This window comes from Diplotaxodon limnothrissa, linkage group LG1 (genome assembly GCF_057381915.1).
Source record: "Diplotaxodon limnothrissa isolate DT_005_m linkage group LG1, D_limnothrissa_male_GT1.1, whole genome shotgun sequence".
In the NCBI taxonomy this organism is placed as follows: Eukaryota; Metazoa; Chordata; class Actinopteri; order Cichliformes; family Cichlidae; genus Diplotaxodon; species Diplotaxodon limnothrissa.
In genome coordinates, this window is record NC_140596.1 from 35461796 (window position 1) to 35479738 (window position 17943).

Consider the following 17943-nt stretch of genomic DNA (forward strand, 5'->3'; position numbering starts at 1 on the left):
CGCTGGTGGGAAAAGCACTGGTGGGTACTTTTCCCAATAAACAAGCTTATGAAAAAAACAAAGCCACACTAAAGCTGATTATGGATTTCTAAGGGGGATAAAGGGCTTTTCTTTGAGGAGGGGTTGTAATCTGCCCTAATGTTCTCTAAACAAATGGAATAATAATTCTTTTGGCATGAGGACGTGAAATAAGGAAGCTGAGGCTTCACAGTCACAGAGGGATGGGGGGGGCATGCAGTTCTTAGAAAAGGATTACACCTAATTACAGATTTCACCAAACATCTGAGGAAAACGTGGCCAGGACTCACACGGAGCCACCGAATATTCACCAAACCACCACATCCAGCTTTTTCCCGTCTCCTCCTACCTTCTTCGAAGCCATCCCTGAAGGATCCCGATCTGCTCATGGTGCGTGTCTTCTCGTCAAGCGACATGCAGGAGTTTCTCAGACGGTTGTCACAGCAAGGGTCGATAGGGGCATCCTGATTGGTCAGGCTGTTGTTGCGCAGACCACCAAGGTTAATCTGAGCTGATGAGGTCGGGCTTGATGCTGTGAAAATGATATACGGCAATGTAAAAGTTGGCAAGCATTACATTTCTTTGTTACTCATATGTTTATAAAATGTTATAAAATTGTGACAAAGGACTAAGGTAACATTGTCAGATGTGGAGACATACCGAGTTGTCCAAAGTTGAAGCGTGTTCCAGAGGGGGAGGTGAGGCTGGAGCCGGGAGAGAACGGAGAATTGCTGGCCGAGTCCTGTAGGCCACTGGTGGAGTGGGAGCGCAGCCAATCACGGGCCTCCTCGTGGCCTCGCAGCTGTGGTGAGGGACCATACCTACAGGACATCAAAGACAAAAAAGGTCAAACCAGAAGTGAGGACACAGAGCAGAACAGGTCTCCGTTTTTACGGATGAGTTGATCTCGATTTGGATTTTTTTCCCCAGATACGTCACAATCAGTGAGATGATTTCTTTCTTTTTTTTTGCTGAAGCAAACTGATTAATGGCTTGGATTTAGCGACAGATGAATCAGATGCTGAAACAATTTAAGACAACAATGTGCCAACACTGACCGACTTCCAGCTGTGAGAAACATAAACTAGCAGGAAAAAAAAAAAAGCAGAGCAGAAGCCAAAGAAAATCTGAGGCCCACAATCAAGTGTGCTGCATCGAAGCACAGTGACAGATCTGTACGGGGGACAACGCAACATGCCTCTGCACAGAAGCACAACACAACAACAAATGTGCCAAGTGCTAAATTAAAAAGAAAAGCATTCCTGAAAGCGTGACAACAAGCCTCGAAGACTGAATGTGGACGCAGAACAACAAAAAGAAAGGCGGAGGACAATTTAGTGAACCAGTGTGCAAAAGTGCAACATGACCAGCGGGGGAGTGAATTCAGTACCTGAGTCCCTTCTTAGGCAGAGTGTTTCTACCACAGTGTGGTCCGCTGTGGGAGAGAAACACTTCAGAAGAGGAAAACAAAGGAAGCAAGGAGGCAAGGAAACATGTGTGGCTGCATCTCTCAACAACTACCAAATTATATTATTTCTAGACTGCAAAAAACATCCATCTTTACATGTTGAGTCATCTTTTTTTTAATTTTTTTGGACACAATTTTTCAGTTTTTCTGTGGAAAAGAGTTTAAAGACTCAGAAAGATAAATAAAAATAATGATCTGAGATTGATATTTTTGCAGTGAAAACTCAAACACAACCTAAGCTCATGCTGGCATCTCTGTACTCTACCACAAGGTGGCGATAAGTGAACAGTCATAACAGACTAGAAGCTGTCCGCCAAACAAAAACACTGAAGCTGCCAACATCCACACAGACACCCTCACAAATGCACTCTGACACACAACCATTCACACAGTAGCTTAAAAAAAAGGTCATAAAAACAATATCCACACAAACCACCACACAGAGCGACACATTTCAAACTAAAACCACAAAATACTAACTAACTACCGCACAGAGGGACTCTCTGAGGTTATTGGTGGTGCTCTCTGTGTGACAGCAGGTGGTGGTTTAGTAGGTAAATCCACAGCTGTTTCACCAGAAGCCTAGCACTTGCATACAGGCACATTTTACCTGTCCTGCCTCCGAGGTAGGGTGTTTCGGCTGAATATAGGGCTAGCAGAGGGGGAGGAGAGGGGACTGATGGAAGACAGGAAGGGGAAAAAAAACGCACAACAGACACAGAGAAAGAAAGTTTTTAGAAAATAACGCAAATGAAGAAATGTTTAAGAACAGATCAAGTCCATGACGCTTCACCAGCGAAGCTAATAAGAAAACTCAGCGAGGGTGATGTCACCTCCTTAAAGCTTGAACTTCAGATGCTATTAAGTTTCCTCTATGTCATTCCTGTCACATTACAAAGTCAACCTGTCAGGATGGAATCTGCTACAATGACCACAATTACTGTATAATCAGCTGAGGGCGCCACGGGATTATGTTTCTGCTCGAGTGCAGACAGAATGACAAACAAGAAGTGACAACTCACCATGGTGGATGCTTTATACATCATTTTGATTCTGAGTTCTTTAAAAGGTAGCCGATGTCAAGTCAACAGAATGTTGGACACAATAGATCTTAGAATAAAAGACTTCAAGTGCTCACTAGAATTAAGCATTATACAAACCATTTTTTACTTAACCTACGCTTTCATATGTAAGGAGCTTTTTATTTGCTTCATTAGGCCATGACCATTTTACATGAGGCATGCATTTCTTATTACCCTTCAACTGCTGTTTGCAGCTACAGTGGTCATTCATTAATAGCTGGATTCAGCTGGATTGTATTATTTTACTACAATTACTGTCTTATTTGTCCTTTTAACTAACAACTCTTTTTAGCTGTTGCTATCTTAGCTTTTAGAAACACAATGTTATAATGAGGCACTGATCTGACTGAGAAACTGAGGCACACTGCAAGGTCATGAGATAACTAACCTGCTTTACTGTCTTTTTTTAACATAATGTACCAAAAGAACATTACAACTCAAAACTAGTCAACACCATAAACATTAGTAAAGTGCTTACAGAGGTAACAGTTAAGAGGACTTCTACACAATCCGACTTTTTTTCTCCTCAGGTGAACTGTCATTAATGTGAAATCTTCTGCAAAAATCAAACTGATGAATGTAAAATATTAAAGGGCTCAATGTTTGATCATTCGTAGGAAATGTGTGTTCTAACCTTTCAGACATGCCGGTCTTGACACTGCCGGTGCGACCCAGAGCGGACAGCGTGTCCTCCCTGTGGGTCCCGTGGCCGCCACCTCCGGCGCTGCCTAGGCTCATGTCGATGGACTCGCTGCTCGTGTGCATGCTGCTGACAGAAGGGAAACCCACGCTTCCAGTTCCACCGTGTCCACCCAGGGTGCTCTCCCTGCTCTGCACAGAGGAGCTGCTCAGGGTGGTTCCCCACGTCAGGCTGTTGGAGGGTCCAGTGGAGGAGTACACAGAGCCAGGGCTGGAGGCCTGAGGATGATCAAAAATTAGATTTAACATAAAAAAATAAATAAATAAATAAATAAATAAATAAATCTGCCTATATTTTGAAGTGATTATTTTGTGATGTGCAGCAATAAGATAGAGCACTGACACAGTCCAATTAAACTTGCTGATTTACACATCTCGCAGTCACAGAGTAAGATTATCATATTGGGAGACATGTTTCTGGCCTAATGGGTTAACCTTAGTTAACCCTGAGCTGATGAGGGAAAAATATATTGATATTGACCTTCTTCTAGGTCTATATTTTATCCCTACAAACTAGCATTTGGCTCTTTAACTGCCAAAAGATCGACTGTGTTAGCCGTGTTTTTACTGAGTGGCCTGTTTTGGCCCAGGACAATGCTAACCCTATTATAAAAGCAAACAGACATATTTTTAAACATGCACCCTCACAAGTATACAAGATGTTCTAGTTTTCTCAGAGGATGTATATTCATTAGGATAACTGAGTATTTGGATATCTTCGTGCCCACTGTTTAAAAAGACACGACTGCTACTTTGTAAAAGATGACAAAGTGTGACACTTCATGATTCATAACTAATCTGGTTAAGCCTAATGAATCATGTGTGAACATGATGGAAAGGTCATGATCCAGCATGCTCACACATTTGTGCTGTGCTGCAATATGTAGCCTACAGTCAATCCAACAAGTACACACACTGCCAGGTTCTACTTCAACTGAACACACCTAACAGCAGTTCGAGGAAATTACCACATTTGTGGAATTAGTAAGGTGAGAACAGAAATTATCTCCGTGTCCCTCCCAAAGCCTTGTAGTAGTTCTACAAACATATCTCACGTGCTTAACACACATCTGGATCATTGCTGAGCTCAGAGGCGCATAACCATTTTGAATCTAAAAGCCGAACCTGACCTTCTTGTTTGGATGTCGACCAGAAATCGCAAAGCTAACACGTGCAGTCGCTGTAGCATTAACTCTAAAGACCAGATGGATGTCTGTGCCAAATTTCATGGCAACCCGTTTAACTTTAGTTCATGTAATCCCTGACCAACCACGGAGGAATAGGCACGTCTTCTGACTTTGGAACTGCCTTCAAAACCAGATGGTACTTCTCAAAGGCCTAATAAATAAAGTTGGGAACTCTTTCAATTCATCCTTTGTACTCCATGAATTCATTAATTAATACCTTCTTGTCATGCTGCAAACATGTTTCTTATTTTTGTATAGCTGCTTTTAAACCACAAAACAAACCAAGTAGATACTTTGGCTCTTTTTATGGTAACTAACAGGTGGTGAGCAGTTGGAGAACTGTACAGCTACATGTAAAAGTACAGCTAATGAATAAGTAGCTGTTCCCTTGACAGATCCAAAATCGACATCTACTAAAATCAACTAATATCCAGTCTAGTTCAGCAATTTCAAAAGTTTAAAAGACTGATAGCACCTATAGTGTATAAATGAAATTCTTTCTGTAGAGAATAAAGAATCTTCTTGATAGATGTAATATTTTTTATTTGACTGATATTCTAATCCAGTCTCTCCATTATTTACGTCCTGCTCACCTGCTCACTGCCCAGCGTGCCTGTCCCCGATCCAAGTGCCCGGCCTCCAAACAGGTGACTGCTGGTTTCGTTGTCCAAGCAACTTAGTCCTCCATCGGGAGACTCCAGCACTGTAGCCACATGATTCATGGTAGCATGGGGGTTGGAGATAACAGTAGAGTTCTTCATGCTTTCAGCTGTGGTCACTGGCGCCTGTTTACTGGGCTTTCCACCAAATAATCTGTGGTAAATGCGGAAGAGGCAGAAAAGCTAAAGTGCTTGTAGTAGAGCAGAAAGTGTGCAATCTTGTATTTGTAATCAGCAAATTCACAATTAACACTGTAGTATATCATCGCATAAATAATTCCATTTCGATTTTTGTATACAGCACCAAACCATAATCGCCCAAAGGTGCTCTATATTGTGAGATAGAGAGCCTACAATAATACAGAAAAAAACTAACAATTATACAAGCCCCTATGAGCAAGTACTTGGTGAGAGTGGGAAGGAAAAACTCCCTTTTAACAGGAGGAAACTTCTAGCAAAACCAATTTAAAAAAGTAGCATATTAATATTAATAGAAAATAAAAAAAGGAGTAAAATGTTTAGAGAGTACCATCATTCTATTACGTTTGTGTTGAGATGATGATCATCATTTCATGTTATTACTCTGAAATTTACTCTGGAAGCATCGGGCATTCGCTGAATTTAAAAATAAAAACCTTAATAAACATATGAATAAATCAATACACTGAACTAAAGCTGCCAAAGCTAGAAAAGAAGTCAGTTTGATCTTACAGGTAAGGACAAAAGGCTGTGTTGTACTTCAGAGCACCATATTTATGATAGAAGATAAAACGTCTAAAATATGACAGAACAACTTTTGTTGTTGTTGTTGTTTTTTCTTTCATCAATACCTTAGTTTTATAATCACTGAAAGCTGAAAACTAAAACTTAGATTACCTGGACAGCCTAGTTTGGAGCTGTGGCAGGATTAAAGTGTTAAATGGAGCAGCAAAGTGATTTAAAAGTGCTTTTGTTTTGCCAACAATTCAACTGTATTCATTTCAACTCTGTAACAAAGAGGACAGTAGCAAAACTGTAGCCAGTATAGAGTCAGTGAATCTGAGACAAGGCCAGCACACACACAACTCTCTCCTCTTTCTATGCTAATCTGTGGTTAGATTTAAATGGCAGGCAGCGGTGACTGGAGCCGTGGTAGGCGATAATAGCAGCACAGTCTCTTTGAAGAGTTATCACTCCCTCACATTAATGAGGGCAGAGAGCTGAGGTAAGACTCAGCTTCCATTACCCTGTGCCACACCCTACACCCCACACCACCAAGGCTGAGGCTTGGCAGCTGATCAGCCGAGCTCAAGGTCTGATTCACAATGGCCTGATTTAACCTCTCAAAGACTGTAACAAGTCTACACATGTGTTCCTTACTCACCACTACTTATCATTTGCTGTGAGTGCATGATTACTGCCTTTAAAATGGTCTTCAGTGTGTGTGTGTACTGCATGCGGGTGAAGTCAAGCCCATACAAGAGGGCCCCCACAGAGGGTGGCTCATCACTTAGCTGTCAGTGAGTCTGCAGGATTACTCAGCATACAAAACGATGGTTTCTAAGTGTGTGTGTTCACCTGCGTAATGTAGGTGAAGAAACCTGCTGTCTTCCTGTCAGAGGAACAGTTGCTGCTCCTCCGCTCTGCATCGCGACCCCACTCCTGAGGTTGTCAATCTCAGAGACACCTTTTTCCCGATCTGTCTGATTGGCCAGCAGGCTTGCTGAGCCGTTGGCCTTGGCTATGCTGATTGAGTTTTTCCCATGAGAGGTGACAGAAAGCACAGCGGCTTCAATGCTGCTGGTGGAGGAGCGGTTCCCATTGCGGGCGGCTGCTCCAGAGCGGCTGGGTCTCGGCAGGCTACGGTACTGCAGGGTGGAGCGGGCGCTCATCGGGAGGAAACCATCATCATGGTGTCCTAACACTGTGCCTCCATCCTGCCCGCCAGCCTTCAACCCTCCGGACAGTGAGCGCGCCCCAGATTTAGGCATCTTCCCCAGTGTAGCCGAGCCGCTGGTGATGGTGGCACCACTGGCGGTAACCATTGTTACCATCCCATGGCCTTGCTTCTTGAAGCCAAAGGTGCTGGTTGGGGTGCGTGAGGTCAGTGCGTGCGTCTGTGTGTGGGGCTCGGAGACGGTGTTTGTGAGTGTGTGTGTTGTCGGTGTGCGGCTGGTGGGGATCGTCTGTTTTTTGGCCTCATCACCACTGCTGCGCCCAGCATCCGAGGGTGAGCGATGAAGGCCGTTGGAACGAGGAGAGAGACGTCCTTTTTCTGACACCTTAACATCATCTGTCTTACCTGCAGAACACAGAATGAGACATCAGAAACACAGGCTTTCAAACTGACTTGACATCTCATTTTTCTCAATACAGTGACACCTGCATCTATAAAATGTGACAAATTGTCCTTATGTCTAAAAGTTTATTCGTCACACTTGACTTTAATGATCATTTTTTTTATTATCAGTGCTGGATGATCATGTTACCTGAACTGTGGGTCTTGTGGCTCACTGAACCAGTGGAGCCTGTGCTACTAGTGCTTTTAGTCCGGGGTGACGTCACCCCCACCTGAGTGCTCATGCCTCTCCTCCAAGAGCCAGTGTGGGACACGGAGGGAGTCTTTCTTCCTGAGCCACCCTTGTCTGACTCATCAGAAATGTCGGAGGGGTTCCGACGACTCCACCTGGAACCTGTTTCCATCCTAACCCCGCTGTCTGAACGTCCGTCTGACCTCTTGACCTCGTCTCCAGACCAAGTCTGGTGTGCCGGTGTTGAGGCTGAGTGCTTCTCTGCATCCGTTACAGGCTGGGAAGACATACAAAGATAGTCAGATTTACTGCAGTAGTAGAGAATGTGGCTCTAAAAAGCCCCCTTTTATGACCAAAGCCATCATACTGGTTAAAGCTACCAGCATTTACGCCGTCATCACCACCTGTGCAGCTGTCTGAGAACATCTGGGCTTAAGCATCTCGAGCACTAACAGCTTATACACTTTTTTACCTTTGCTTTGTCAAGCAGTTCATGTTTTTGAGGAAGCTACTTCATTTCAAAATTTTCTGAAGCAAGATGCAAGCCTTTTAAAACTCCGATAGGTGATCATTGAAATCATGCTGACTGTTTAAGCTTTACCATTTTCAATTTGCTGTTACAGCTCAGCCTTAATTTGTAAATTAGTAGATTTCAGCTACAGGAAAGATGACAGCAGCTTTTAAGTAGATTCTGCAGCTTTCCAGACAACGGTACAAAAATGCAGCTCTGCTCACAGACCTTAAAAAAAATCCAGCCAATATAGGATTCCACGAGGACAGATGACACACACTTAATGAATCTGGCTGCTGCACTAAGAGAAAGACGTCTTTGTGCACACCTTTGTTTTTCTTCTCCACCTCTGCCTCTGAAGCAATAACAGACACGCGTCAGCCACAACACAATGTGTGTGTGCGTGACATAAACATGTGAGTCAGCTGTTAATATTCTCATTTCACCTCTCAACTTCCTGAGCCTTTAGTGGCTCAAAATCACTATTTAATGGTTTAAAGCTAGTGTCAACACCAGCTTTAGCTTTGAGAGTTCAGAGATGTGCCGAGGAATGCTGGGACAGACACAGTTAGAAAAAAAAATTGAAGTAGAGCAGACAGACGCTCATTCAAATCAATCAAAATAAAAAATAAAAATCCAGGCCATATGAGGCCCTTCACAAATTTTCATCTGGCTCACATTTTAAAAGATAGAATATGTTAATTTTGGCCCAGAGAGTTACATACACTCCCTGCAAATGCCAAACTAAACGGACAGGCACGTCTCCACTGCACCTGAAGATTAAAGAACACAAGAAAAAAGCAAAGTTCATTTTGAAGGCAGATCATTTCAACTCAGGTGGGAGACTGAGTATGTTTTTATAGAGTGTACAAAGAGGCCTGTATGTCCATTGGCCATCAGACAGTTTCTAAATTAAAAAAACCCATTAATGCCTTGCTGTCATTTTGAATCCACAAAGCAACAAAGATCTGGAGCCACAGATGGAAACAAAGGCTTCAGAAAGTTGTTAAACTCAAAGCAGGCATGCAACTACAGCAGAATGTTTCCAACCTCAGATACAGATGGTTTCATATTTATAACTAGCGTCAAGACAGAAGGTTAGGCTATAGATTACAGGTTTGTTAAGACTTGCAGACATGTGCGCAGCAACAACAATAAAGATTTATTATTTCTATTTTCAAATAAAGACTGTGGTTTTATCAAGCACCCCATATTTTCAGCTGTCAAATTAAAATGTCATGAAACAGGTTGGTGTGAGGTGCCCGGATGGTGGACCTCTTACACAACCATAATCAGAAAACACTGTTATGTCCTAAATAACAACAGCTAACATTTTTCTTGACTGGTACCCTTGAGTTTTCATGTGGGCACAAAGAAAATGCCTGCTCTATTTTGGCGAAATAAATCAAAAATAATGATAAAACAAAAATGATCATCTTTGACGAGAAGCTCTAAACACTCTTAAAAAGACTGCAGTGTTCTTGAGTGTGTAGTCTCACCTGTGTACTGAGGCCCTTGCGCTGTGCTGCGGGGGTGTTGGCGTATGAGGAGATGGAGGAGCTGGTGTTGATGTCATCTGTGTCGATGTTGTCGCTGATGCCACTGCTCACAGAGCTGCTGTCGTCCCAACTAGACACACACACACACCAGTACAGGAGGAAACACTCATTTTAAATAGTGCTTCTTCCAGAGTGAAGACAAAAAGGAAGACAGCAGAGCTTGGAGACACCAGACTGAATTGTGATGCTTCTTATCCTATGAATACAACACTGCACTACCTAAAAGTAATTATTCTGTTCCCTTTCCCCCATTTCCATATTTCTTTTCAGGCACAGACGCACAGAACTTTGAGCACTGCTAAACTGAAATAAACGTTCAGAGCTGCCTCGTGATTTATATTCATTGAAATTGAACTGAATTCAGTGTGGGTACACACACACAAACAGGCTGAATGGGGTTGTCTATCACACGAACAAAGGCGCAATGGAGGGGTGACATCATGGTGTGCTTGTGTGTGTCTGAACTGTTCAAACAGACCCATCTGAACAGGATATTTGTAAATATGCGTGTGTGTGTGTGTGTGTTGCTTAGAATCTGTGGGGGACAGGAAACCCAGCCAGTTGGCAAAGATCACTCTGAAAGGACCGGGGGGGGGGGGGGGGGGGGGGGGGGCAAATGGTGATGGCCGGTACAGGGTTGGCATCAGAACACACACGCGCACAACTCTTGTCAAGCTGTCACTTGCATTTTTAAGACTCATCGAGGACACATGCTTGTCTCAGTATATTGTACGTTTCATCTACAAATACTCTTTATAAGTTAGTCTGTCAGATAAATCTGTTATTACCTAAAATGTTCTATTTCTAAAATGAAGTAAAACCAGAGAATTTGTAAACTATGAAGGTTGTGCTGTATATGATTTAAAACAATACAGGTTGAATTTGGATTTCTTTGAGCAGTTTGTGTTTTTCTGCAGCTTTCCCTTAACAAAATGAGCAAAACTCCTCAAATCAACAATAGTGTCTGAACATAAGCACCAACACAAGAGCTTCATCTCATTAAGGGTACGTGTTTGAAAGACCACCAAAAACCTAAACTCAAATATCCCATCGTTTATTTTCTAACTGCTCCAATTCCTCATTCATCTTGCAGTCTTGATTTTTATACAACATTACTGCTCAGTGGCTAACTTGGAAGTCCGCATGAAAACATATAATTATGGCCTTAAAAAAAGAGAGAAAACTAAACAAAAACAAAGCATTTCCTATGGCAAAAATCCCAAACTCAGATTGCCACCGAAACCTAATCAGCTGTTTCTTTGCAGACTCTAAACAAAATACATCTGCTGCTTTTGGAGCAACCTTGCTAACAACCTGACAAACAGAGACAGGGGAAAACACAACTTCCTTCTGGGATCACCGGCACAAGCAGAGTGAGTGGAGCCATTGGCTTTCAGAGTTGAAAGCATCCGTAAAGCATCCGTAAAGCAAACGAGCTGTGAGGTGCAGAGAGATTGAGAGTGACCGCAACCGGTTCAGCTCATCCACACAGCCACAGGGGAAATTCCCACACACATCAATGCAAGAAAAAAAAACCCCAAAAAGGAAATAAAGATAACATATGAAATCTGCAATGGCCTTTGCAGATTCTCAACAAATCATAGCTGTCTGTGCTAAAGGACAAACTTTCTACTTTCTTTTATGCGTTTGTGCGCGCACACAAAGATAAGAACACACATAGGTATCTACCTGCTCAGGGTGCCTTGGTTGCTGTGGGAAGCAGAGCGCTGCGGGAAAATGCCGAGCTGGACAGAGAGCTTCATGACTCCATGCCGCTGAGAGAGTTCACGCAGCCAAATATCTGTCCCACTCCCTCTCTGTCTGTCGCTCTCTCACTCTGAGCTTCCTCAATGTCTCTCGCTCCCTCTCTTGCCCTGGCAAAGTTCCTAGATTGAGCTCCTTTGTCACTCGTTGCGCTGATGCTTCACCCCTCGGGCACTCTTCGTCTCTCTCTGGACTAACAGAGAGAGAAACCTGTAAGGAGGGGGGGAGAAGGGCCTGCCCTACTGCTGGTAACATGAGCTTCCCCCGGGACTTTTAACCACTTCACTGCTGCAGCCGCACCACTAAAGAGTGCACACTGAAACACACCCCAAGCCCTAAATAAGCCACTTCAGCCTGACAAAAATCAAGAGGCAACAAAAGTCAAAACTGCATGATCACAGACAAAGTCTCTGAAACTAAAGGACAATCCGCATCCCGCTGCTGCTTTTTTGTGTCTTTCCCAGCCATGGCTTATGCCTGTGTGTGTGTGTGTGTGTTTGTAAGACTGCAATTTCCCAGACAGATCCACCCTGACCAGCTGACAAGCCAGTGCTAATTAGAGATCAGGCCAAGCGGCGTGGCTCAGCCCACAGCCTCCCGCTGGCAAAGCAACCTGCCAGTTAACAACCACTGAGCCCTTTACAGCCAATCACAGGAGACAGAGACGGGGGGAACCGGTGCCAAACACAGGCCAATGAGGTCGGCATTTAATAGATCATCACACTGAGGGGATGATGTGATGTACTCCTAACTCTTCCAGTTTACCCAAATCATAAAATTATATATTTTCTCCTCTTAACCTTTTACAGGATCAAGTCATGTAGAAAATTTCGGGATTTTTAGATTTCTTCCTCTAACATAATATAACAGAAGCAAGCGGGATAGGGTATGGAAATGAACGGAAAAGTGACTCTTACATGTAGTGGAGTTTGCAGTTAAACTGTATGTGCAAGTTTGTCATTCATCGGGATGACATGCGGCTACACTGTGTCACTCTGCAAACCAGTCAAACAGGACAGAAGTGAAGAAAGAAAGTGACCTAAATGAAGAGAGAGCGAGAACCCTCGTCTCAAACCAGGTCCCTTTAGAAAACTTGCTGCTTTCCCGAAGGGGTCAGAGTTCAGAAGTCAAACCTCCAAAATTCCTTAAAGAGAAAAGCAGAGAGGGGGAGGCAAGAGGATGAATGAAAAAAATGGGCTCCTGCTCGGGTCAGCCAATAGAAGTGTCTAAAAGTGTCCTGAGAAAAGGGCAGCGGTTGTGTTTGTTTTAACTTTTCTTGTGTGTGTCCCTTGAGGCTGTGGTGGGTTGGTCTGCTGTACTGTACCCCCCCTTCCTGAAAAGCCCAGTCCGACTCTGGCACATGCACACAGGATCTGTGCCGCAGAAATGTACACACAGACGTGGGGCCACAACAGAGCTGCGAAGCAGAAGTAAGGGGATTTCCTGTGTTTGAGGGGTGACTACTGGTCCTCACGTTGCAGCTGTATCACATAACCCCAAACTGCTGCTCTGCCCACTATACAGACAGACAGATGGGAGAGGAAGAGGGAGCGGCTTTAACTGACGGTCTCTCTGACTTCCAGCCCTCAGGGTTTGATGCACGACGCAGATAAGAGCATGGACAACTTGACAGGTGAGTCCTGTGGAAGCATCGGGACAGAAGGAGTGTCTAGACTTTACCTCCACACAAATCAGTGCCATCATAACCATGCAAAACAATTTATTCCTATCACTAAATGGTACAGCATGAAGGATATCAATTTCTCTAAGCCAACGCTGCCTCACAACAGCATTTACACCTGCAGGTGCTCATTGCCTTGAAGCCCAGGAGGAAGTGTTTCCTGTGTTTGAGGTACTTCAAAAAGTATTATTATGGTATAAGAAAAAGTTGAAAGTCTGAAAAAAGACCATATATTTGAATACACTTAAAGCTTAAAACAAACAAACAAAACAATGAGGACTAAGTGCGAACAGTGTGAAGATGAAGGCAGTGGAGAACGGCACATTCTGGGCTGGAGCCCAGGAGCCCTGTGGTATGAAAATGACACAGCTGTCCCTGTAAGACAGGACTGGACTGGACTGGACAACACACTGAGGAATGTCTCTCTCTCTCGCTCTCTCCATTTTTTTCTCCATCTCTCTTTGGTGTCTAGTCCTATTGTCTTCTGTCCTGGGAAAACATTTGCTATCTATACTCTGAGAATTTATCAAAGCATGTAGATCCCTCTGGCTGCCGCTCTTTCACTTAGCTTCTCTTTGACTTCTCCCTCTCTCTCTTTCTATTTGATGTGTAAACACAGACTCCTTTAGATTCGACAGACTGACCCGGATCCACGGTAAAAACTCAACAAACTTTTCACACACGTGACACGCATCTCTGAACTCACGCACATGACTCCACCATGCTGCATCTGCACACGCGACAAAAAAACCCCCTAAATTTAAAAGACTACTGTGACAAACTTGGAATTCCTCATGTCTGCAGGCATAAACACACACCGCACTCAAAACTAACCTACTGTCACCTCAATGCTAGAATGAAGCACAGAGCTGTGACTCCTGCCTGTAGACCATCGGTTAAGGAAACAGGCTCCCGGGATCGCTGGGATAAATAAAGAAAGAAAAGACGGCTACAACATAAAAACAGATTTTTCCTAAGCTGTCCCTTTTTTTTAATACTCATCTGGTTTGAAATCTTTAAAAGAGTCCCCAGATGACAGATGATAACCCACTTTAAGGAAATAAAACATTTTCAAGAGGCTTCTCTCTTACTCTTGAACCATTTGTGTTTTTCTCCCACTTTTCTAGTTTTTCGACAGATGCTCTTGGTTGGGTTTCCATCTAAGCTAACGATTAGTCATGCAGTGCAAGACTGTGCAGTAAATACAACTGCTGATGTAAAAAAACAAAAACAAAACCCCCCCAAAAAAACCCATTCCTGTTTAACATGTATCAGCTGTATATCTATTATATAAATATACAACTGGGATAAATGAAGGATAACATTTGGGAATCATGGGACAAAATATGCTGTCTGTTTCAGGTCTGCAGACCTGAAACACACTCGTGTCCCCAGAGCTTTTCCTGAGCTCACATGGTGAAACGTGGATAATCAGCTTAATACTTTAAAGCTGCAACCTGCACGAACCCCACTCCCTTACTCCCCATCTGAATTCAAGCTAACATGGAAAATATATGATTCAGGGAAGGTATGGAGAGTTAAAACTTACTCTGTGTTGCTGATTCCACAAACCACTCGCTGTAGATTAGTTAATGCTCCTTTGATCTGCATTCCCCATCTATTATCACCTCCTGGTCTGGGTCAGATTCCATATTGGACCAGAGACAAGGGACCATCTCTGGCTTCTTTGTTTTCCTTAAAAAAAAACCACACGACTGGACTTGTAGCTTGTTCAGCTGCCTGTGGCAGCAACTTTTATCCCATATTAAGCTTTTTGTTTTGCCCTCTATTAGTACTTTAAAAAAAAGTGGGTGGAAGGATGGGGAAAGAACGATTGTGGCTGTTAGAGCTGCAATGTTTGACAAAAAGAGAACACTTGAATTTACCTGAGTAGCAGCCCCGCCCGCCCTCTTTAGTGCTTGTCAGTGTGCCCAGCGGGTAGGTGTTTGGTGTTCTGCTGATGCAGTATCCATAGCAACAAAAACATCAGTTCTCTTAAGACTCTGTCTCTGTGGGTTTCTTTCTTCTCATATTATGTTGCTCTTCCCCATCGATTGACCCTCAACATTTATCAATTTCACCCCCTAACACAAACTAAAAATTAAGGATATGAGCTACAATAACTGTCAAGGAGAGGTCTTACTTTTAGGGAAAAAAGAACATGCAACTGAACTGACTAAAATAGAGATTTTTTTTTTCTCATGTGGGCGGAATAGCATCTTATGCCAGCTGCAGCATGTGTGTGGGAGTACCATTAACTTGGAAACACAGTTGACCTCACATCTTGCATCGAACAGCTTCAGATTCAGACGGCTCCCAGAAGCCCCGCAATGCCTGGCCTGCATGGTTTGAGCAGCCCCTGCCCCCTTGGGATATAGCAGAGCACAGCTTTTAGCATGACTGTAGCTGGGAGGCAGTTAAAGCATTTAGCAATCGAGGGGGAGTCGAAGGCTTTGTGAGAGTCTGGACATTTGGAGAGAAAAATATTTGGCTGCTTATTGTGTGCTATGAGTGAGCATTTGTAGAAGGATAGAGCAGACAAAGGAGAGGCTTTTTAACTCACGGGGTGAATGTGTGCAGTTACAGATACCTTTTCATTCTTTTGTTTAATTACAGTCTAGAACCATACAGTAAAGAAAATCTCACTGGGGACTAGGGATGGGTACCGGTGTCCGGTGCCATCATGGCACCGGTTCTGACATAAACGGTAGTAACCAGACCGAAAAGCAGCGCACATTTCGGTGCTTTATTTCGGTGCTTTTTTTTCCTGAGCTGTGATACACTTCTAGCCAATAATTTTACGTTTCCGAGGATAGTAGGCGGGGCCAGGTACGTACGTTCTTTTAGAGCAGAGCTACAGATTAAAATGTCCAAGGCGAAGCGGTCAAAAGTCTGGCTGTACTTCACAGCAAAATATGCAAACTCAGCAGCCTGCAACAAGTGCTTTAAGCTGATACTGTGATACTGTCAAAGGAGGTAACACCTCAAATCCGATGAAACACCTGGCGACGCATAGCGTTTTTTTTAAAAGCCCAGAAATGCGCTGTATGATAGCTTGCTGCGAGACCTCACACCGAGCACATCTACTGTGCGTGGGTTGCCTGTTATTGGACCCGGAGTTAGCAACATCCCCCAAAAACACGAAGAGGAGAGTCCTGGCCCCTAGCCCTGTCAGTGTAGCAGAAATGATGACGGATGATGACGGCAGCAGCAGCCGTTCTTCTCTGGGCGAGTAGCTTAATGTTGTTCGTGTGTAATTTACGTTGAGTAGGCTAACCACGTTATTACATTAATGCATGTAAGGTGAACTAGCAAACCTCATCATAGCTACATGCGGCTGTCTTCTTGTTTGATGGCAGATACTCCCTTCACCCTGGCCAAAAAGGCTAAAATGACCAAAGAAAAAGTGGAAAACAGTTAAACATGAGAGGTTTTGGACAAAGTTTGTGTTTTTTCCATTGTTTAAGCACTGCTTAAAGCCAAGAGTGATGCCATATATGCCCCATAGCTGCAGAAAAGGCTAACATTGTTATCTTTTTACAAAAAACCAGCTGAACATGAGAGGTTTTTGGACCAATTTTGTGTTCTCCATTCTTTAAGCACCGGTTTGAGCACCGTTTGAGCACCGGCACCGTTTCAAAAGTACCGATTTGGCACCGGTATCGTATAAAACCTAAACGATACCCATCCCTACTGGGGACATTCCTGATTCTTTTCTCCAAGGTTCATGTTTGGCACTTGGAGCACTTTAGCACCACCAATGGGTCAAAGATGTTAATCCTGTAAGGCCTGAAGGATAAAATTGAAAACCAAAAACCAAAAAAAACCTGACGTGTTTTGTGTGTTGAGAAATTAAATATTAATTTGCATATATGAGTTTTTATTTGAATCATTTCTGCTACATCTGGGTTTTTTTGTTCAATTTATTGCTCACAGTATCTTTACCTTAAACAAATAAAACACTGATGATGCAGAGGTAACAAACATGATAGCTTAACCCTGTACACCTGGAACCCTGTAACACCTGGCGTTACAGGGTTAAGCTATACATGAAAATCTTGGACAATCAACAGAAACAAAGAATGAGAAGGAGTTTAAATTATATCCTTAAGATGAAAAAGCTCTAATAACGGTGGAATTGGTGGAATTCCTTGGAACCTTTATATAAGCTTTGCAGCTCAAATTCAGCTCTCAAAGCAGACTGTTTTCACAAAAAATGCACTTTAACTTAATTCCAAACACAACATTTTACATAATGGCACAAAAAAAATCATGCAGCATTTTCTCCCTAATCCTGATAATCTATCACTACTGCAACCTGCACCCGTTTGCCATCATTAACCAAGGCCTTCTGATAATCTAGACTGGAGCTGAGGTCCAACATACACACAAACACACAAAAACTAATGGGTTACTGTTAGTTAAGTCTTGATAAACAGCAGCTGTGTTCAGCAGTGACAGGCTGATGACGCCAACCAGCAGGACCAAGAAAAGACAGTATAAAGTATGACCAGATGCAGCTGTGCCCATGTATGTCTGTTAACATATTCTCCTGGTTTCAGGGAACATGGGTCATAAAGAAAAGGTAAAAACTGATCTAGCAATTATTTTAGTCAGAGCTCGGAAACCTTCCACACACATTCACTTAGCTAAGCCAGTGAGAGCAGGTGGAGGTGGGGTTACAGAGGACAGACAGAGATAGACAGGTAAAGTGTGAGACACATGGCATGCCAGCTGTTGGTAGCTGAGGAAAAGAGCTTATGAGGTATAAGTTGAAGCTCTTTCTTCCCCTACCTCAGGCCAAC

General features: G+C 43.3%; 1 protein-coding gene across 1 annotated transcript in view; it reads right to left on the reverse strand.

Moving 5' to 3' along the window:
* Positions 1 to 17943, reverse strand: part of nav2a (neuron navigator 2a) — an 83583-nt gene that overhangs the window by 16748 nt on the left and 48892 nt on the right. Inside the window, exons 13-21 of the mRNA XM_085350036.1 lie at positions 9634 to 9763; positions 7582 to 7900; positions 6671 to 7394; positions 5048 to 5267; positions 3203 to 3486; positions 2097 to 2162; positions 1409 to 1453; positions 679 to 839; positions 368 to 550 (exon numbers count right to left, since the gene is read on the reverse strand). Coding sequence (XP_085206162.1) covers positions 368 to 550; positions 679 to 839; positions 1409 to 1453; positions 2097 to 2162; positions 3203 to 3486; positions 5048 to 5267; positions 6671 to 7394; positions 7582 to 7900; positions 9634 to 9763 — 2132 coding nt within the window. The remainder of the gene's footprint in view (positions 1 to 367; positions 551 to 678; positions 840 to 1408; positions 1454 to 2096; positions 2163 to 3202; positions 3487 to 5047; positions 5268 to 6670; positions 7395 to 7581; positions 7901 to 9633; positions 9764 to 17943) is intronic.